At 45.1% G+C, this 22,516-nt stretch overlaps 2 protein-coding genes across 3 annotated transcripts in view; both read left to right on the top strand.

Moving 5' to 3' along the window:
* Positions 1-3,998, top strand: part of PDE11A (phosphodiesterase 11A) — a 226,632-nt gene extending 222,634 nt beyond the window's left edge. For both annotated transcript variants that reach the window (XM_029910560.1, XM_026647595.1), the window contains one exon: positions 3,590-3,998. In XM_029910560.1, the coding sequence (XP_029766420.1) occupies positions 3,590-3,748 (159 nt within the window). In that variant the 3' untranslated portion in view covers positions 3,749-3,998. The remainder of the gene's footprint in view (positions 1-3,589) is intronic.
* Positions 3,999-13,987: 9,989 nt separating this feature from the next.
* Positions 13,988-16,915, top strand: TTC30B (tetratricopeptide repeat domain 30B). Its single transcript, XM_024198491.3, has one exon. It carries the CDS (start codon positions 14,358-14,360, stop codon positions 16,359-16,361), a length of 2,004 nt encoding a protein of 667 aa, XP_024054259.2. The 5' UTR covers positions 13,988-14,357; the 3' UTR covers positions 16,362-16,915.
* The last annotated feature ends 5,601 nt before the right edge of the window (positions 16,916-22,516 follow it).

The raw sequence follows: 22,516 nt of genomic DNA, 5'->3' as shown, positions 1-22,516 counted from the left end.
CCATGACAAGATGACTGCTTTGCATAGGAAGTTCCCGGTGAACTGCCATCAGGGCCTGTATGTCTAATTGCCTCTGAATTCTGGAGGGGGTTGGCTGTCCACACCAGCAATGAGTTTCTACCATAGATATTAAAGCTTATATTGGGCTGTATCACATAGGTTTGCAAAAATATATAGTGCTCTGAAATAAAGGGCTAAAACCATAGAGCTCAGAGATGGGCTAGCTGCCACCAATAGAAACATTATTCATTTAAACAAGCTAAGTCCTAAAATGTTGTTACAAAGTAATGAAATGCCACTGTCAGGCAATAACATCTCTGGACCTTATTGGGAGACCACTTTAAGCCCTGTCTCTAACCCGTCCCACTGGGCTTCATATCTTACTCCATGGCAACTGCATAGTTGAAGCACTTCACAGTAGATTTACTCCATGCCCTAGACAAATCAATTAGTTACTTATGGTCTGATTTTGAAAAATGCTGATCACTTGCATTTCCTACTGAATCAACTGACATTGCAAGTGCTCAGCACATCTTAAAATCAGGCCATTGAACTTTAATTATCATGCAGGAACTCAATTAAAAAGCTACCAAGACTTAACTTCAGTAGCTAACCAAGTCCCCATGGCTTGCAGGGTACCCATATTAACCCACAATTCTAAACCATCTTCTGGGCTCCTGGGGCCATTTAAGCTGATTGCAGGTGAACATCTTGGTGATTTGGTTTAAAGGACAGGATTAACAGCAAAAAATCCATTCCTACTCACCCCTCTATTTTTAAACATTCTGCATGCCTATAAAATTAATATTTGTTGTCTGATCCTTCACTCTCCCTTCTCTCCCCATTCCTCCACCTTTTGCTTCACACTGCAAACATGCCCTTTACATTCCATCACAGAAAGCAGCCTATTCAACCTGCTAGTAGAGGCCTCATATTGTTAATGAAAAGGGCTGCACAAAGAGTGATTACTCTTCCTTTATCTGAAATCTAGCACATCTGACCAACGCAGGGCTCTATACACTTCAGACTTAGGAGGCATACTGCTTTGCCCAGTGCTGCCTGGAATCTCCATAGCAGGCATTCTGCTTTGCCCATTCTTCTCTAAGGCCCCCTCTTTGGCAATAGTGTCAGAGCCAGGGTACAAATGGTGACTTCTCAAGCATACATACATAGTGCCAAAGTAAAGGTTTTCGGTTAAAAGGAAAATATACCTCTCTAGTAATCTTCCTATGACGGTCTACCATGGCTATGTCATTTGCGGCCTGATCCAAAATCCACTCAAGTCAATGGAAAAATTCCCATTGACTTCAGGTCAAGCCCTGTGTAAGGCTGTTGGTTTCAATGAGACTAGAAAAAGAACCTACTTCTGTGCTTTATTCAAGTTGCTATACACATTCTTTATTTGACTATGTGCAGCTTACGTGAGTGTTATATGAACTTCTAAACTCAGCTGAGCGGTGATGCGGCTCCAGCCTTGGAAAGCACATGCGGGTGCTGACAGTTGCTGACTGTGATGGGTTGCTTACCCACATAACCTGAAATCTAAGCTCCCCCATCATCAAGGGGATCAGAGGCTCGTTCATGTGAAACCCATGAACTCTTTTCAACTTTGTGCATCTTGTCATTTAACTAATAAGCCTCCTATTCATAGCTACCAGCAACCAAGGGACTGATCCTGCAACCCTTACCCTTCTGAGTAGCCCCAGCGATATCAATGGCATGACTCACAGGAGTAAAGGAAGACTAAACTATTTGTGTTGCCAACTTGCATGATATTACTGTGTCTCTCATGATATCTAGTGTTTTACTTAGAGCCCCAGCGGATGGAGACAAGTGATTATGTGAGACTCTTGGCTTTCATTTCAAACAAAAAGTCAGGGTGAGATTCTATGCTGAGCCTCTAAGGGTATGTCTCTAGCCCAGGGGAAGGCAAACTTTTTGGCCCGAGGGCCACATCTAGATACGGAAATTGTACAGCGGACCATGAATGGTCACGAAATGGGGGGTTGGAGTGGGTGAGGGCTCCGGCTGGGGGTGCGGGCTCTGGGGTGGGGCCAGAAATGAGTTCAGGGTGCAGGAGGGGGCTCCAGGCTGGGGCAGGGTGTTGGGGTGCAGGCTTTGGGGTGGGGCTGAGGATGAGGAGTTTGGGGTGCAGGAGGACGCTCCAGGCTGGGACTGAGGGGTTTGGAGGGCAGGAGAGGGATCAGGGCTGGGGCAAGAGATTGGGGCATGGGAGGAGGTCAATGGTGTAGGCTCCTGGTGGCGCTTACCTCAAGCAGCTCCCAGAAGCAGCAGCATGCCCCCCCTCCAGCTCCTACGCAAAGGCACGGTCAGGTGACTCTGCGCGCTGCCCTGTCCACAGGTGCTGCCCCTGCAGTTCCCATTGGTCGTGGTTCCCAGCCAATGGGAGCTGTGTGTGGGGGGGGCACTTGGGGCAGGGGAGCATGCAGAGCCCCCTGGCTGTCCCTACGCATAGGAGCCGGAAGGGGGATATGCTTATGCTTCTGGGAGCCGCATGGAGTGGGGCAAGCTCCCGACCCTGCTCCCCAGCTGGAGCAGGGCAAGCCCCAGACTCCACTCTGGGAGCCTGAGGGCCGGATTAAAACGTCTGACAGGCTGGATGCGGCCCGTAGTTCACCCACCCCTGCACTAGCCCCGGGAGCAGCCCAGGATCAGTAGGATGCATATAAACCATTCCTTTGATCTGTGAGCTGCTTAGGGTACGACTAACCTGCAAAAAAGGTGTGTGCTTACCCCAGGGTAGCTAACCCACATTCTCTAACCCAGGTTTAAATAGCAGTAAAGGCACAGGAACTTGACGTTTTGCTCCGGTTAGCAATTTGAGTTCAACCCCAGGCTCTCCTATAGGCTTTAACTCAAGCTGCTAAGCCCAGTAGCCATGTCTTCACTGCTATTTTAACCAGAGTTAGCTAACCCAAGTTAAGAACATACCCTAAGTGACTCAGCACAGAACTCACAGCTCCAGGAACTACAGGTGCCCCCTTCTGATCCTGGGCTACCCCAGGGGCTGGAGGGGCCTTTAGCGGCCTTCCCAAGTTACTCTATAGGTCACATTGCTGCCTGGAATCTCCATAGCACTGCATGCTGTGGCCCTGCTCCCACACATACCCTATATACACCTGGGAATTGTGAAAGGGTCCTTGAGAGAAAGTCTTATGGCTGTCTGCCCCAGTGCCTACACTGGAAAACATTTCCTTTGTCTGCATACAGGGCTTTTCGAGCCGTTGTACTGGGTAAAGGAGCAGTGTAGAGGCTGGAGTGGGGGTGAGGACGTCACCCTAAGTTTCAAGCCCTCATGACTGTGGAGGGAAGTTTGAAAATGTAACCTGACTACAGCCTGAAAGCTCAAACCCAGAAGACAAATAAAAAAGAACCTAAAATGTATTGTTTAAAATGTTTTTATTTTTAAGCCAAACTCATGATTTTTGAATGTTTGGGGCTGTCAATACTGGTGCAGCTAACAGGTTCCCTTTATCCAATTGTTCCCTGTATGTTGGATGAGAGAATCAGAAATATTGTCAGTATTTATTTGTTTTTTTTCTCTCTTCCTTTTTTAATCTTTCTCCAGTCTCTAGTGAAGGTGAATGTGAAACTGAAGCCCATGTTGGACTCTGTGGCAGTGAACAGGGGTAAATGGGAGGAGCTGCACCAGAAAACACTTCTCTCCCAGACAGTACCCTCCTCCTCATCTTCCAGCTTTACTTTGTCTCTTGAAGACATACATTAAGCCTGCAAACGTCAGCTGCTGTTATGATGACAGATGTCTGAAAGGCAGAGTTGTAAGCTTAGTCACATCATTTTTAAAAAATGCTTCCACAGACATGATTAATTGATTGGATATAATTTTGCTGGCCATGGCTTTTACGTAGGAGTTCAGTTGGTCTGAAAAGAAGGCCTGTAATAAGATGATGCTGATATCTGGAGTCACATGGAAGATACAGCACAAGAAGTAGTCATTCAGCTCCACCACATTTCAACTGCTGCTGTAATAAAAACCAAAACACACACACACACACACACACACACGCCAGATTGAAATATAAGAACTTACAGCTTAATAAAACTAATAATACAGAGCAGACTTGGAATGCACATTTATCAATGCATATGCAAGGAGCTGCAGGAAAACAGAATAGTGTGTAATTACTTTGTTGTTTTGCATATTTTCAGTATTTGTTATGAACCAATTATGCCTGCTTTTGTAATGTTTCTCTCATTCTTCCTTCCTCTTTTATGCTTGAGTGTTCTGAAAAGCCTGCTTTGTATTCTACAGAAGTATTTTTTTACAACAAAGCTTCTTAGTGATTGATCAGGGCCTTTAGAATTGCCTGTCTTCGCTACATTTAAAAACAAACTTTATTATCTTTAAAAATACCAACCTGTCCGAGCTCCCTTAAGATATTCATATTAACAATGCAGTGAATTACTTTGCAGGTGGAAATTTGTATAAAGGCAAAAATTATTGCATGGTAATTTGGGTTCATTTTTTTAGAAATACTATTTTAAAGCATTCATTTTTTAAGTTGCACTGTCCCCCAAGGAAAGGACTAATGGCCTTTAATGAAAATAGGATAAAAAGGAAATGTATTGCCTTGTACTAGAGAATCTGCATTGAAGAATTTACTATGGATGTGTCTTTCTGATATAATTTTCTACAGAGATGAATATTTTGACTGTTACACATAAGAAATGGCGGGGGGCAATAGAGTACCATCACACTGGATATTGACTACCTCTTATTTCTCTTATCATCTCTTTTGCCCTATTACAGCTAGCAGAAAGCAAATCCAAGGTCACATATCTGATAAACAGTTGTACATAAAATTTTAATCAATTGTGATAGATCAAGAATTCAAACAGGTCTAGTTCTCAGTGACCACACTAGCACAAGAAAGTTGGCCTCTTCCAGTTAGTGCAGAGATCCTTGGGAAAACAGCTCTGTAATCTGAGACTGCTTGCTCTATTCTAAGCACCTGAATACAAGAGGATGCATGATAGAATGCTTCCCACCTTTAGGGCTTCTTAAGCGTGAAACTGCCCTATTGAGGAAAAAAGAGAGTTACTATGGTCATCAGTTATTGGAGACCATGACAACGTCATTTTGAAACTAGGAATGCCTACCACTAGGTAAAAACAGCATAATAAATTAAAGCCAGATTCTGATCTCTTTTACCCTGGTGTCAAACCAGAATAACTCCTCTGACTTCAGTGGAGATACTCTGGATTTTCATTGGTATAACTGAAATCAGAATAACGCATAGGACCAGATTTTCTAAAGAGCCAACTACCATCCTCGCCTACCTGGGCATCTAAATCAGGTGGGCACTGAGCACTTTTGAAAATCTGACCATCACTAACTAATTGACAATTTTAAAAAAGATGTCCGTTTATTAAAATACTTTGTACGACTTATAATTTGTGTAGACATTAGAATGCCTCTAGATTCCAGAACCACTGCAAGAAAATCTAGTTATCTAAACTACTGAACCATATCATGTTTGCTACCAAAGAGAAGGGGGGGGAAGGGGAAATCTATGCTATACAGAGATGAATACCTGCACTGTATGAACTTGTTTCTGTTACCTCTCCACCTCCTCACTCCTTCCCCAGTAATGAAAAGGCTGCGATAGTCTGCTGCAAACCTGTATAAAACTTATTTATAGAATATTCGCTTTATGGGAAAAGCAGAGACCATTACTGACTTGGTACTGCTGGCAGCTATACATAGCTTTCCTGAATTTTGATATTGCATATTGGTAAGTGTACCATAATTTAAAGTACATATCCTATAGCTTCCTCCAAGGTTGAGTTTTCTCTCATTTCCTTTCCTTTTTACTGGCTTCAGTGCACTGTTGCCCATAGCAACACCCACTGGCAGTGATGGGAATTCAACACTGCTGCAACCTGACATACAGTTAAGGCCTTAACAATGTCAACCATCAATCAAATGGCTATTTGTAATTGCCTCCATCTATTTCTCCTGTCTTGTTGTATCTTTTCTATTGTGGGTCAAAATTCAGAAACTGCTGACTAATGCAATGGTTCTATTCCTCCACAACAAGAAAGCAAATGAAAAAGTGTAACAAGATCCTCATCAAATTCTGCTTTCAAACACATTGATGCAATTCTGTTGAAATCAGTAGGGTTGTACTTACTGGTGGAAGTGAGAACAGAATTTGACCACTAGTGTTTTTAAGATTGAAATACTAACGTCTTGAGGGGGAAAAAAATATCTTATCACTAAAGTTTTCACACTTTTAGCTCAAAATCCTGGCAACACATTTGCATTTTTTCAGAAATGGGGGAAGATTCGATACTGGTTCTCAAACTTAAGATGGTGTCAGGGACCTTTTTCACTGTGCGTCAGCTTCATTTATAAAGGTTTTGGTGTTTGTTGATTGGTGCAAAAACAGCTTTTCTAGAGAAACTGAAACTTTGCCTGAACTTAAATCTGTTTTGTAAGCTTATTCTAGGAAAAAATTGCAAGAGAGATCACTGAAAAGTGTAGAATAAGGGCCAAATCCTGCAGTCCAGGCTCAGTTCCCTGCCCTTCACAGGTGCAGAGATCCAGCTGGGTTCCACTGCAAAAGTGGGAGGAGCAGATGGGGGAGGGAAGGCTTGTAGGGAGTGTATATCCCTTACCTGTTCGCAATGACACAGGGAATCTATGGGGGTCAATGGGGGGTTAGCAGGACACAGGTGGGGCAGAGGATGATCGATTGGTACCCAGAAAGGGGGGCTACTGTCAGTACTCCCTCTAATTTTTCCCACACATGTGCAGAATGAATTTTGTTATGTACAGCAATATGTAGGTGATGTGTGACACATCACCTTCATATTGGTGCACATAACAAAATTCATATGGTGGGGCCGAGGGGTTCGGAGTGGGCTCAGGGCTGTGGCAGACAGTTGGGGTGTGAGGGCTCCAGGTGGGGGGTGGGGCTGGGGATGAGAGGTTTGGGGTGCAGGAGGGTGGTCCAGGGCTACAGCAGGGAAAGAGGACTCCCCCCAGCTCTCTCTCCCCGGAGCAGCACCTGGGCTGGAGGGGGCGGGGGGAAGGGCACGTCTCCCCACCATGGCACCTCCATGGCTGTGTGATAGGCATCCCTCCCCCAGCCGCGGCATGTCTGGGTTTGGGCTGGGAGAGGGACACCCCTCCCCCAGCAGGTCCGGGCTAGGGCTGGATTCAGGCCATCCTCCCCCAGCCTCAGCAGGTCCTGGCCAGGGCTGGGTTTGGGCCACCCCTCCTCTGGCTGCGGCAAGTCCCGGCCGGGGCTGGGTTCAGGCCGGTCCTTCCCCTGGTGGGGCTGGGGCACCCCTCCCCCGGCTGCAGCACGTCCGGGGCTGAGTTGGGGCTGGAGGAGGGGCGTCCCGGCCACGGCAGGTCTGGGCGGGCTGGGTTCAGGCTGCCCCTCATCCGGCAGCTTAGGGGCCAGGCTAGGTTGGGGCCAGGGGAGGGGCGCCTCTCCCCTGACCATGGCAGGTTCCCTGAGCGGTGCTAAATAGGCTGCTGCACGGCCGTGCAGCTTACAGGGAACTTAGGCTACTATAGCCTTGCTCAGCCCATTCCCCAGCCTTCCTGTGGAGACACCCACACACAGCTCAGTAGCCACACCGGGCAGTGAGAGTTCTCAGTCATTTGTCCCCATCTTCAATGACAATTTTGCCAGAGTAAAGACTATGATTTGCCTGTAAAGTATTTGTGGCCCCTAACAACAAGGTGCTGAACACCCTTAATTCATGTTAAAGTCAGTGGGAGCTGTGGATGCTTAATTCCTCCCAGGAGGTGCTTAGTACTTAGCAGGATCTGGGCTCCGGCCCACGGTTATTTACAAAAGTTGGAATGTGTTGATTAGTAGGATTTGTGCCCATCAAATAAAGAAATGATAAATTATACTATAGATGAGTATATTCCATTTTAGCTCAGGTATTCATTGTCACTGGAAAAGCAGCTGCATTTTCTGGCCTGGTGACCTTCTTAACCTACTTCTAGTGCACTGCATGTTTATGAACGTGCCTAATTATCAACAAAGCCAATACCAGTATTCACAAAACACTTTTGAAAACTGCAGCCAGCAGTGCCTGATATAAAAAATAATTAGCAGGATTTAGACAGTTCACTAATTCATGCTAACATAAATAAGAACGTTTCAGTATACATACCGAATGTGTTAGTTGGCCTTTAGTAAAATTAAGGAATTTCTAGGTATAGCTAGATATTTTGTGTATTTATTAAAATTTTAGGACTAGCTTTAAGGTTTCATGATTACATAAAACATCTGTCAGAACAAAATTAACAGAAGGCACTTCCAGTGCTCAGAGTATCAGGAAATGGGAAGTAAGAAAATGATACTGGCCTTGCTCAAAGAACATATTAAAATGATCTGGATTGGTTCTACCAAACAATGAACAGAACAAGATGTAAATTAGCTAAAATAAAAGGGTCCAGAAGTTATCATCAGTGATGTCCTATTGAATTTGACAATTCTGGGATACATTCTATATATTACCTGTTACCTTTTCCTTCTCGGTTTTGGATTATGAACCTTTTGGATTTAATTTTTAGTTTATGAGCATGTTGGACATTGCATCTTTCAACTCTATGGGAAATACTGTTGTAAACAATCAATAAGTCTGTGTGAGACACATTATACACTTGAACAGACATATAAAATGTATTTTTTTCTACAGTAAATGGAGTCTATGTACTGTAAAAATGCATAACTTGGGACTGAAATAGTTTCCTTTCTGTTTCCTATTGTAATTCCATTTCCCTCATTGTTTTGCTTTAGTTTTTGTCAAAGAATTCTGAATCAACTTTTAAAAAAAGCATGTTTTTGAAATGGATAAATTGGTTTTGTTTTATTTGTCTCACTATTAATTAATAAATCACTTTAATGCTATCCTGTAATTTCATTCTTTTTCAGTGAGGCCTATCTAATTATCAGGGCCTCATCTACTAATTACTCATTCACACAGAAAGAGTAGAAGCACTAAAAACATCTTTGAGGGGTTAAAATTTCATTTTTTGAAACACAAACCTGCAGACCTTATTCATGGGAGCAATCCTTAATTTCATTGAGTTGCTCCAAATTTACACTGTTCTGACCAAATGCAGAATCCGGCCCCCGATTTTAATGGGACTGTTTACGGGTGGAAGGATTACTCACACTACTAAGGGTCTTTGGTTTGCAATTCTTGGGATGATGTGCCATTATCCAGAAGACATGGTACATCTACTTAGCCATTTCTATAACCCATGTCTTTTAAATGAATTTAAAAAGTTCTAAAAATATATTTATTTTGCTCAATAAGGGCTTTGGAAATTACCATCAAATTCTTGTATGACACACAAATATCTTGCTTTATCTCAGGCCCTGCTATTTATGGGCTCTGTTGTGTTGCAAAGAGTATGTCTCAGGCCCAAAAAGGGACAAGATATTAATAAAACCCTGATTTATTGTTACAACATTAAACATTTAGATGTGGTCTGGGTTTTGTGTCATGTTATGCTGGCTCACTCTTACTGGAACAACCACCACTAGAAATCTTTAACCTTTTATTCAAGATACAGAAAAAGGAGGAAAGAGTTAAAGCATTTGAAATATTAAGTAAAGCTTTCAACAATATATCTTAATCCCTTTAGCTGCAGAGAGTCTTTATCCGGGGAAAAATCCATTTGACAGTCTTTCAGATTGTATTAACTGCCCTTTTTGGGGAAAAGAAAAGTTAGCTGAGATAGTCTGAAGCAATTGTTGGAGAAGTCTGATCCCATTTCCGTGAAGACAAAACACGCATTAAAAGGGACAGAAAATAACAGCAAAGATAAAGGATGCAACTTCTGTCTTTGGTGCCAACTCTCACTTGAACCTTGCTGCTGGAGAAACATGGGCACAACAAATGGTTTTATCAGCTTCTCTGAGACCTGACCGACTTGTACCAGCCTCAGACTGATTAAGGCACTGCTTTTATCTGCCTCACTGGTCGCAGTCTCAACCCAGCATTGCAAACGCCGCAGTCTTGGCCAGCTAAGCCAGACTGTTATTAAACAGAAGGCAAAAGGAGAAAAATAGGAAAGAGAAAAAATAAGGTAGGAAAGGAAAAAAAAAGACACAAGAGGGAGTCAGGAAACCAAGTCTCACAGTCTAGGTGTTGTTTACTTTAGACTTAGCCAAAGTCACTGTAGCAATGTCATTAGTTCCCTCTATCTGGCCCAGTCTGATCAGGACACCTTTCAGGATCAGAACAATGAAGGCCAAACAGTATTGTTATGGTGGATCCTGGGGTCTCAGGAGACAGTGGGGATGGCAGCCATGATAGTAAAGTTTGCTCCTTCTATTCTATTATATGAGTCAACAGTGTAATACTCTTGCAAAAAAAGCAAATATAATTCTGGGATGCATTAGGAGTGTTGTAAGCAAGACACGAGAAGTAATTCTTCCGCTCTGCTCCATGCTGATATAGCCTCAACTGGAGTATTGTGTCCAGTTCTGGTAGCCACATTTCAAGAAAGATGTGGACAAAGTGGAGAAAGTCCAGAGGAGAGCAACAAAACTGATTGAAGGTCTAGAAAACACAACCTATGAGGAAAGACTGAAAAACTTGAATTTGTTTAGTCTGGGGACGAGATGACTGAAGGGGGGACATTATAACAATTTTCAAGTTGTTACAAGGAGGAGGAAGAAAAATTTTTCTTGTTAAGCTCTGAGATTAGGACAAGAAGCAAGGGGCTTAAATTGCAGCAAGGGAGGTTTAGGTTGGACATTAGGAAAAACTTCCTAACAAGGTAGTTAAGCACTGTAATAAACTGCCTAGGGAGGTTGTACAATCTCCATCATTGGAGGTTCTAAAGAGCAGGCTGGACAAACATTTCAGGGATGGTCAAGATAATACTTAGTCCCCTGCACTCATGGTAGGACTGGACTAAAAGACCTCTTGAGGTCTCTTCCAATCCTATGATTCCTGCCATATTTGCTCCAAAGTCTCTTTTTCAAGGACCTCAAGGAGCTAATGAATGGAATGACAGCCCCTGATTATTTTGTCTACCAATTAGGTAGAATTTCTAACACACCGATTTTGGTCCGTTAACTTCTGATTCTATTCTCGTTTTGTTTACCAGTTATGATCTTACCAAAATCCTTGGGTGATATCAGCATACCCACTTCTTTGGATTACTTCATTCAGTCTTCCCATCTCCCTTTTGTATCTTTTTCTATCAATATTTATTGTTTTAAGTGATTTTAACATTTGATGAACTTTCACACACTTTCCTACAACTATGCTCACAATTGAGGTAGGGCTGCTAGATGCAATTACTACCACAGACCCATCTCCTTTCTGTATCTGTGGGGCTCCATGGCTCTAAAAAGCACTGGGAGCAAAAAAAGCTGTTCAAGTGCTTCTTGGCTTCATCTTCTCTTCTCCACTCCCCAAAAAATCCCACAGGGATTGCCCTGCTGCATTGTTTTAGATTGTACCACTTCTTATTCCATGTGCAAAACACTCCAGGCTCCCCTGACCTCACAATACCCCATAGCCTCCGCACTGCTCCAAATGAGAGAGAGAGAGCGCATGTGTGTATTTGACCCAGAGTCTCCCACATGGGGAGAATGAGTCTCCTCCTCAGTTTTTGTTTTTTGGAGAAAGGGTTGACCTTGCTTAAGCACTTAACCTCAGGAGACAGTTCACGGCTGTGAATCCTGAGCAGAGATCATCATCTCCCTCCACCCCAGAATTAAGCACCTAGATCCTTATGAGGGAGAGGGAAGCCTCGGCCCTGCACCGCTCCTAGGCATTTTCTACTGCCCAGTTTGCTGGCTTCTGTGAATCCCATTTTGAGATACCCAACTCTCCCTATGCAATGCATAGGGAGCCTGGGCACCTAACCTGTGGCTGAGGATTCCACTGGGCAGCAGGGCACTTCACGATAGGTCTGCAATGCTCAGCTAAGTTTCCTTTGTGGATCTAGAAAGACCCTAGTGTCCATACATTATCTCTTTAGCAATAAATTGTGCCTATTTTACAAGAGCAAACTGGTCAAACTACCAACAGCATTTGTTAGGTGGGTCCTTCGATTTTTTTTATTCCACCAGTTGTGTGAGCTGGAAACCTGAACTTTACCAAGATCATACTTTCTTACTTAGAAATGTAATTTAAAAAATATCACCATTTAGAGCAGACTTCAAAGACCATGAAAGGGTAATCCTTTGGCATTCTACAGCACTTCACTATATTGACTGCTCTACAAAGATTACAGCATTAATGAACACCCCCCCACCCCCAAAAAAAAAGAAAGAAAAAAGAAAACCACCAATCTCTATTCCCCAAGTGCACATCAAAGGCTGAATGAAGTTGGGCATTCAGTACTTGGATGTCCATGCCAATTTTGGTCTGTGATTTGTGTATTCATTTCATTTGAAAATGACCGGGCCTTCCATCTGTCAATGCAAAATATGTACTTCTCTTCCCCCTGCCTGCAGCCAGTTCTCTGGAACAGTTTTATATTAAAAAAAAATATATAAAAGTGTTGGACAGACACCTTTCCTGTACCCATCAATAGCTATATTCGGAACTATGCTGTAGCAAAAATATACTGTTGATAATAGCAGAGGGACATAATTAAACTTTTTTTCAACAAAAACTTTGATATATCACAAAATAAGACCCAACATGATAGATTATTTATGTATCTAAATAGCTCATATAGTGGTTTTCCCCCCAGAAAATACCATAAGTGATAGTGGTTAATTGTGTGGCAAGTTTAATTTTAAAAATCTTAAGTCTATTAACTTCTGTTTTTACACACTAATGTCTGCAAGCAAGTGGAACTCATTTTAAAATATTTTATAACATGGCTTAGCAGTTGCGCATAAACCCTATATTCTCCACACTGTGCCTCATTTAGCCTACTGTATGAAACAGTAAATTGTAGATGCCAGAAAATAAAGGTTTATAAAGATACGTTCTAATCTACTATGAAACCCAAGAAAACCACATACTTTTGGGTAGGACAGTCTCTTAATTCAGAGGTTAATTAACAGTCTAGATTTGTGCCTATTATTACACTATTATTCCATTGAAAAGTCATACTTCAGTCAAACCATGAAAGTCTTTGGTTGAGGAATTTACTATTTTTTTTTTCATAATAGGCAACATAGCTAAAGCATTAGGAATGAGTCAACAGGGGTTTTATTCCTGGATCACAATCAACCAGCCCTATGACCCTCCATGAGTCCCATTTGGCCAGTCTTGCAGAAATCAAAACCACTGGAAGTCAGGACATTAATCTCTACGTACCTCAGTCTCTCCTTCTATCAAATGGGGACAACACCCCCCCCCCCTTTAGTAAAGCGCACCAAGATCTGGACTACAAGCGGTAGCGTGTTGCCCCCTAGTGGCAGCCCTCGGCCCTCAGAGAGTTCCTTTCCAAATAACGGCCGCCCACTTCTCACGGCCGAAGGAAGGTGAGCTCAGGAGTCAGTCGGTAGGGCCTGGCCTGCGGGTCAGTGCTGAGAGTCCCAGGTTGGATCCCTGCTGTAGGTGGGCTCGTGGGCAGTTTCCTGGCTACTATAATAGGTACCAGCCAGCACCAGCCTCAGGCATTATCGTTACCAAGCGAGCCTGGCCCCGCCCCGCCTGCCCGCTGGGATGGGCGCTCGGGACCCGCGGGTTTACCGGCCAGAGGCTGGAGACAGGACGGGCAGCAGCTGCTGTCCTTTGTTAGGGGGCGGCAGGGCCGCACGCTGCCCCCTCCCCCGCGTGGCGGCTCATCCTGTGGGGCAGGCGGGAGAGGGGTGGTCAGCCAGGCACAGGCCCTACCTGCGGCACGTTGTTCCCCTCACCCCCACTAACGTGGTGGGGCTGAGGTTCGGCTCCGCTCCGAGTCTGACCTACGGGCCAAGCGTCCCAATTTACAAGTTACGCGCCATTCTACTAGCGGAGCGGACCGCCATAGAAACTACGATTCCCAGCATGCATTGCGGCCCGCCAGGGGAGGCAGGCGGGAAACATTGCCCCCTGGAACCTGCAGTCTCCTCTGCTCGCGGCCTTGCCCTTGCTCACAGAACAATTTCAGTGCGGAGGTAAAGCGACACACTCACCAGTCGGGAGAACACGTCATTTCCGCGTCCGACAGAACAGCCGCCGTGATAGGTGTAGCACCATCCCGGTAGTTCCAAGCTCCGAGCATTTCCGTTTCCGCCTGGCCGGTTGCCGTGGCAGCGAGGGTGGGGGAGGAGACGCCGTCTGGCTGGCAGTCGCAGGTACTTCCGTTTCCGGCGGTGCGGTTGCCTTGGTAGCGGTGGCAGGGGGACGCGCTGGGCCTGGTAGCCGCGGGCATGGCCGGGGCAGCTCCGATCCCGGACGGGGAATTCACCGCGGCCATTTACGGGCTGATCCGGGCCGGGCGGTTCGCGGAGGCGGTGGGGATCTTGGGCAGCGAGCTGCAGAATAGCTGCCGCTCCCGGGCCGGCCTCTCGCTGCTCGGCTACTGCTACTACCAGCTGCAAGACTTCGCGGCGGCGGCTGAGTGCTACGAGCAGCTGGGGGCGCTGCACCCGGAGCTGGACGAGTACCGGCTCTACCAGGCCCAGGCCCTCTACAAGGCCGGGCTCTACCCCGAGGCCCTGCGGGTCGCCAGCCCCCTGCTCGATGTGCCTGCTTACCAGGGACGCGCCCTTCGCCTGCAGGCTGCTGCCCACTACGCACAGGGTGACCTCTCCGCAGCCAAGAGCTTGGTGGAGCAGGTGCTGGCCTCTGCTGCGGAGAGCAGCCCTGGAGCCGCTGAAGACCCCTTAGAGCTGCCAGATGCCGAGGTCAACCTAGGCTGCCTGTTGTACCGGGAAGGGCGGCACGAGGAGGCCTGTGGCAAATTTGCGGGTGCCATGCAGGTGCTGGGCTACTGCCCTGAGCTGTCATACAACATGGCGCTATGCTGCTACGCAGCCAAGCAATATGCACCTGCCCTCAAACACATCTCTGATATCATTGAGCGCGGCATCCACCAGCACCCCGAGCTCAGTGTGGGCATGACCACCGAGGGCATCGACGTCCGCAGCGTGGGCAACACACTGCTCCTGCACCGCACTGCCCTGGTGGAGGCCTTCAATCTCAAAGCTGCCATCGAGTACCAGCTACGCAACTTGGAAGCAGCCCAGGAGGCACTCACAGACATGCCACCAAGGGCCGAGGAAGAGCTGGACCCTGTCACCCTGCACAACCAAGCGTTGATGAACATGGACAGCCGTCCCACTGAAGGGTTTGAGAAACTGCAGTTCCTTCTGCAACAGAACCCCTGCCCACCAGAGACCTTTGGGAACTTGCTGCTGCTGTACTGTAAACATCAATACTATGACCTGGCTGCCGATGTGTTGGCAGAGAATGCCCATCTGACCTACAAGCTGCTCTCACCTTATCTTTACAACTTCCTGGATGCCATGATTACATGTCAAACTGCTCCTGAGGAGGCCTTCCACAAGCTAGATGATCTGGCAGGGACAATGACTGAGCAGCTGAGAAAGCTCACTAAGCAGGTGCAGGAAGCTAGGCAAAACCGGGATGATGAGGCTGTCAAGAAGGCAGTTAATGAATATGATGAGACTCTGGAGAAATATGTGCCCATCTTGATGGCCCAGGCCAAGATATATTGGGACATGGAGAATTACACTATGGTGGAGAAGATCTTTCGCAAGTCAGTGGAGTTCTGCAATGAACACGAGGTGTGGAAGCTGAATGTGGCTCATGTGCTCTTCATGCAGGAGAACAAGTACAAAGAGGCCATCGGCTTCTATGAGCCCATTGTCAAGAAGCACTATGATAACATCCTGCAAGTCAGTGCCATTGTGCTGGCCAACCTTTGTGTCTCCTACATCATGACCAGTCAGAATGAAGAGGCAGAGGAGCTGATGAGGAAGATTGAGAAGGAAGAAGAGCAGCTCTCCTATGACGACCCTGATAAAAAGATCTACCACCTCTGCATCGTTAACTTAGTGATCGGCACACTCTATTGTGCCAAAGGAAACTATGACTTTGGCATCTCGAGGGTAATTAAAAGTTTGGAGCCTTATAACAAAAAGTTAGGCACAGATACTTGGTATTATGCTAAAAGGTGCTTCCTGTCCTTGCTGGAGAACATGTCCAAGCACATGATCATGCTGCGTGACAGTGTTATCCAAGAGTGTGTGCATTTTCTAGAGCAGTGTGAACTATATGGCAGGAACATCCCCGCTGTTATTGAGCAACCACTTGAAGAAGAGAGGATGCACAGTGGGAAGAACACAGTTACATATGAAGCCAGGCAGTTGAGGGCACTGATATATGAGGTCATTGGGTGGAATATGTGAATGCTGTGGCATTCCCATACAAGATGGAGATGGACTATAATTCTCTTGTTTTATTTTCACTTTTGTTGATGTTGACTCTGGCTATCCAAAGTAGTGTATTTTCTCTTTGATGTAGTATATTTAAATATATTTGTTCTACTGTTTTGCTGTATTTAATGGAAGATGGTGTACTAGCACAAAATTAACATATTTAACGACTAACGATATCCTCATGCATCAGTGATATTTCATGTTTTGTTTTTTTAAAGATATAACTACCACCACAAACCTTATTACAGAAATGTTGTGGAGGTTCTTCTGTGTATATGGTTTTATTAATATGAAGCTACATTAACTAGCTTTTATAATCTGTATGTTGACACTCTGAAATAATTTCTCTTCCTTCTATCAGTTTTGTGACTAGACTTTAATGGAAATCTGGTATAAAGCCATTTCTTTAATTTATGGTCATTTCCCTTTTTTGGGAAATGCTTTCTTTATTTGATTTTCCTACTGCACTTTTCATATATTTTATAGTGGTTGTATTTCCTAATACAAACATAGTTTTTATAATAAAAAATGAGGCTACAAAAATTAGCAGAGTTTTCTGTTATTTTTACCCTTGTGCTTGGGAAAGTGACAGGACTAATTCAGGAGCTGAGAATGTAGTGAGGTACATGTAGTAGAGTAGAGAAATGGGAGCCAAGTTTACTCTGCTTCTCTTCCTTCCACAACCTTAAAGATGAATATGTTCCTGGTTTTGTGGCTTATATTAAAGTGGCAGGAAGGGTATTTCTGCACATTCTAATGTAAATTGGGCCATGATAAATAGGAGTTGGTTCAGACATTGGTTACTTCATTCCTAATACTTATGGCCTACTTTTATAGTTAGTTCTCCATATGTTATGTTACTAGCATTGCTCCCTTCCAGTATAATGTGTTATGTATTGCATATAACTTCAGGTGTTGGTCTTAGGAGCACCCTCTTTTCTACTACCTCCCCATATGCCTTCATCAGTAGAGGTTACTCACTAGCTTGTTCAAAGTAGCACCTGTGGAAATAACTCATCATTGAGGGTCTTTCCTGGTGTGTTTAGATATGTTGTCTCTCCATCTTTTGACAGTAGTACTCCCAGCATTTGCCAGCCTCTAGTAAGCACTGCATGAATTGGTAATTATATCCGAATCCCCAGTGTTCAAAGGCAGGTAATACCAATTTCATGTGAGATTTACTGTTCCTATACTTGGGTGGAAAAAAATCTAATCCTCAATCAGTTTTCTCCTCCTACACCTCTCAGAAAAGCTGTTCATTTACCTACTCATAGTCCTTCCTTTAGCAGTTTCACTACCACTGGCTCCAGGCAGCTCATCTCCTCTATATTCCTCTTATGCCTTTTGAAACATATGTTCCTACCTTGGTATCTTTGTGCAATCCAGCCCCCTACTGGCCCCTGTTCAATTGTCTTCCTGAAGGCTGTTCTCTCCTTTGCACTATGTGATGATTAACCTTTTCAAAGGATCTAGATTTGTACCTTTAACCCACTCCCTTACCTTAGATAGCTTCCTACTGCATTGCCTATGCAGGAGGGTTTCAAGAATGCTTGGCTCGAAAAGTCCAGTTCCTAAGCAGTGGTTTACCTGGCAAGAGAAAGGAGATGAGCATCTTTTGACCAGAGTGTTTATTGGTTTTACAGAGTGTGTGGTCAAGAATCCAGATGCAGTGACAGCTCCCCCTTATATATATCAACTTTTCTACCTCTCCACCTTGTTCTGCTGTGTCCAGTGGTCCTTTTTTTTGTCCAGGGACCTGATAGTTATCACCCAAAAATGTATAATTTTTATAAGGTTGATCAGGAATGGCAGGCCCTTGACTAGTAACATCAAACAGGAGGCTTACAACAGTTTCAACATTGGTGCACTAAATGTGTTCACACATTGGGAGGAAAACCTCTGGTGTTGGGTACAGTTGCTCATCAGGTTTTCAGACAAGGGAAATGGGCGTGTATTCGGTAATATTAAGTCTTAACCATTTTCTAAAATGATGCTGAACATCTTTTGGTGCAAAGAAATAATTTTCAGCACTGGCTCAGCTGCACCCATTGTCAGCAACGGAAAAATTTCCTAGAGTAGACAAGTCTAGAGAGTGCCATTTGGCACAGAGGCCTAGAAGTAAGGCCTCTATAGTTCATTACTAGTCCATGGAGCCATCCAGCCCCCTACTTCCATATTAAATATTTTCCACTATTCTTTCCACATGAGGCAGAGACCTGCGATTTCAAATTTTGTTCACATTCGTGGAGCACAGCAGCAGGCTGAAAAGCATGTTTCTGATTTACAGTAGAATTGTATTTTATATTAGGCAACATAAACAGCATGACCTTTAAAAAAAGGGTTTTTAAAAGTCACCCCACATACTAGAGAATGAAGTGCAGGCTGTGGGCAGGGACACAGGGAACATCAGTGCTTTGTTTAATATTCAGCATGCATGTTCTGCAAAACTCAGTGAACATTAAAAAAAATATCACTTTGCATATGTACGTGTGTCAGTGCAAATGTTGAATCCCCTCCCAGCAGTTTAATGCAGAATGAAGACCACTTTACAGTTTTATTCATGGCTGACCTATTCTGTGATGTTTCCATGCTCTGTTTTCACATAACCAATTTTTTACATTCATCACCGTCCACATCAAGTACCTAATAACAGACAGGGACTTCCCCTCTCTTCCCCTGAGCACAGCAGGGCCCCAAACCATAGATCTGGTCATTGAAGGCATGGAAGGGGGACAACTGGCTCTGGGGAATGTTTCTCATTCATTTCAAATTCAGTGGCAGCTCCTTAACTCCCAGTGGGGGGAGGGACCAATACAGGGAAGCCAGCCTGACTCTGCCAGAGGCTCCTCTCCAGTCCCAACCAAAGCTGAGTAGTTATAGCATCTGGAAACTTGTTCAAGTTCTGTCTCTGTAATACAGGCTGTACCCAAAGGAAGTAGGTCTGAGAACATACATGGTTAAGGGCCCCATGGCAACACATTTGTTGAAGTCACACCGTCCAGGGGCCAGAGAGAGGTGTCTCGGTAGAAATGTGGACACAAGGATCCTCTGTATTAGAAGCCCCTGGCTTCTCACAGACCTCTGGTGAGCCATGAAGATCATAATGGATCTACTGCTATAAAGAGTTTGCACTCTCCTACTTGGGAATAACTTGCACAGAAGAGAATGGGGTTCTTAGACCAGTGTTTCTCAAATGCAGCCATCAGGAGCCTTTCTTGTGGCCACAACCTCCTGGGCAGTGACTTGGGGGAGGCAGTGGACCCTCCCCCAGGGTCATCAGCAGGGGTTGGACTCTGACCATTCATGGAGCCACAAACACCAGAAGAGCAGGCAGCCACTGAGTTCCCACCTTCCCTGGGGCAGTGAGGCTCCAGCTTCGGGCTTCAGCCCTGGGTGGCAGGTGGAAGGCTTTAGTCAAGGGTCTTTACCCCAGCCATGTGGCAGCAGCTGCTGGCCCTTGGCTCACCACCACCCCTGCATCATCCCTGGCCCCCGCTGTCTCTCTACCCACCTCCTCATCAGGGCTTAATTTGTCCCCTGGCTTGCCAGGGTTGAGTAAGCCTGCTGTGAAAATTGATATTTGTATGTTTAATATCACTTTCCACAGCCTCCCAGCTAGGTAGTAAGTCTGCTATGAAAAGTGATATTAACAAATATTACTTTTCACAGCAGCAGACTTACTAGCTAGCAAGTCTTTTAAAAAGCAGCCAAAAAAGAAAAGGAAACCAAAAAAAGACAAAAATGTGCAAAACACCTTATGTGTGTTTCTATTCTGTTTAGATCCAGTAATGAATAGAGACAACTGTATGTTATGTTTATTATTGAGTCTGCAAAAAGAAACTCTACATAAATACATTTGGACATGTATATTTGCACACTTTTGTTTTTCCTAAAGTTAATTATTTTAGGAAAAATTATCAGAGCAGCTACCGGAAAAATTGTTGTGAGAACCCCTGTCCCAGGCCTTGTCTACACTAAAGGGAAAAGTCGATCTAAGCTATGCAATTTGAATTACCTGAATAGCGTAACTCAAATCGACATAGCTGAGATCTACTTACCGCGGGGTCCACACTTACGCGATGTCGATGGGAGAGCGTCTCCCATCGACTCCCTTTATGCTTCTTGATCAGGTGGAGTACAGGAGTTGAGGGGAGAGCCATCTGTGGTCAATTTAGCAGGTCTTCACTAGACCCGCTATATCAACCGCCGATGCATCGATCACCGCACGATCCCTCGGTAAGTGTAGACAAACCCTTAGACTAGGTAGAGACATTAGAAAATAGTGCTGTATTACCTAGCACCAATCACGGGGGGGAGGAGGGGGGTTGGTGCGTTTGTTTCTTTCTCCCTTGACAAACCCTGGAAAACAATGTGAGTAGTAAAGTGCTTTCTGTATTTCCTTACAACCCTCTTGCCTACCTCCCACCCCCACCCCTAAATCCTATGCACTAAGGACTACATCATTGCTGTGTTTTTCTTGGTAAGTACCTACTGCTGTCTTTGAAAGCTTGTTTTATGGCATCTCCAACTGCAAAGCATTTGATCATGAAACATATTATATAAATGTTACAGACAGTCTTATAACCATCTTCACACTGCATCTAATGTTACCACTATCTGATTTTCACACAAGTACAGTTTTGGAGGAAGGCACATTTATTTGGAAGAGGGGAAGGATACCAAAAATGGGTTATGCTGCTTAGAAAATAATCTGTCCAAATCCATGCCACGTGCCTGCACACTTCTGCTTTGTCCAGTCAAGATTGTTGTTTTCATTTAGAAAACAAAACAACAGCCACACTCCTCAGAAATAGCTGATTGTCTTACTGTGGAGTTCACTGAAGACAAACATTGCTTCTTCAACAGAAGCATTTAGTTTTTGGAGTGCATGGCGAGAGGGAAGTTAGCAACCCTCTTTTATCACATCATTATGTGAAAGTTCAGCAGCATGAAATCCCACCCTACCCCCCTTCACGTGCACGCACACACACACACACACACACACACACACAAATATCCTCATCTGGTAGTGATTTTATTCAGAATGATAGTTTCATTGTAAAGGAAAGCTGTGAAAATGAATCTAGTGTCATATTACTGACCTCAAATCTTAAAAGGAATGCCACTTATAGATTCTAAGGCCAGAGGGGACCACTATGATCATCTGATCTGACCCACTATAGAACACCCCTAAAATAATTCCTAGAGCTTGAACTTCTTCTCCATGGGCCTATTCCTTTGGGTGACAAAGTTGTACTGTGCTATAGTGTGCAGGGTTTGTTTTTTTCCTTCCTTCAATTATTCTTGTAATAATTACAGCACAAATCACATGGGGAGAAGGCCTCAAACTGCTGCTCTCCCAATAGTTCAAAATGGGATATCAGGTGAAGCCAGGATGGAATGAAGAGTCAGTTACATGATTTACCTCATATCCCACCGTGAATGCCCTTAATATTTAAATTTTAGTAATTAATCAAATGGCTGCTGATAACAACAGAGTGGAGGTAATGGATGCTAGGGCTATGTTAGGGTTACCATTCGTCCGGATTTACCCGGACATGTCCTCCTTTTTGTGCTAAAAATAGCGTCCGGGGGGAATCTGTAAATCACTCAAAATGTCCGGGATTTCCCCCCTCCCCCGGCAGAGCAGAGCGAGCGGCTGGGAGGGCTGCAGGAAAGTCACGGGCTGGACTCCGGAGCAGCTGTAGAGGAGCTCCTCCCTCCCTCCCTCCCTCCCTGCATTCTGAGCCGGCAGCTCCTCCTCCCCGGCAGCCCCGCGCCCCGCTCCAGCAGCACTGTGTAGGGCCAGGGACCGGGTTGTGTGTTGTGCTGGGGAGCGCAGCCACGTGTCCGGCTCGCACAGAGCCCAACACCCTGTTCTGAGCAGCAGGGTAAGGGGGGCAGGAGAAGGGGCAGGGAGGTTCTGGAGGGGGCAGTCAAGAAACGGGGGGGGTCGGGAGTTCAGGGGGGGGGCTTCTTGGGGGGTGTGGAGAAGGTTTTGGGCAGTCAGGGTACAGGTAGGGGGTAGGGTCCTGGGGGGCAGTTGGGGGGGGTCTTAGGAAGGGGCAGTTAGGGGATAAGGAACAGGGAGGCTTAGGTAGGGGGTGGGGTTCTGGAGGGCAGTT

The sequence above is a fragment of the Terrapene carolina genome, unplaced genomic scaffold (assembly GCF_002925995.2).
Source record: "Terrapene carolina triunguis isolate 2854851 unplaced genomic scaffold, T_m_triunguis-2.0 Scaffold62, whole genome shotgun sequence".
Classification (NCBI taxonomy): domain Eukaryota; kingdom Metazoa; phylum Chordata; order Testudines; family Emydidae; genus Terrapene; species Terrapene triunguis.
The sequence above is the reverse complement of the archived record's forward strand: the minus strand, read 5'-3'. Positions and strand labels throughout refer to the sequence as shown.

Bases quoted from the DNA above. Each gene is read 5' to 3' on its own strand.
- TTC30B (XM_024198491.3), top strand. From the start codon at position 14,358: ATGGCCGGGGCAGCTCCGATCCCGGACGGGGAATTCACCGCGGCCATT.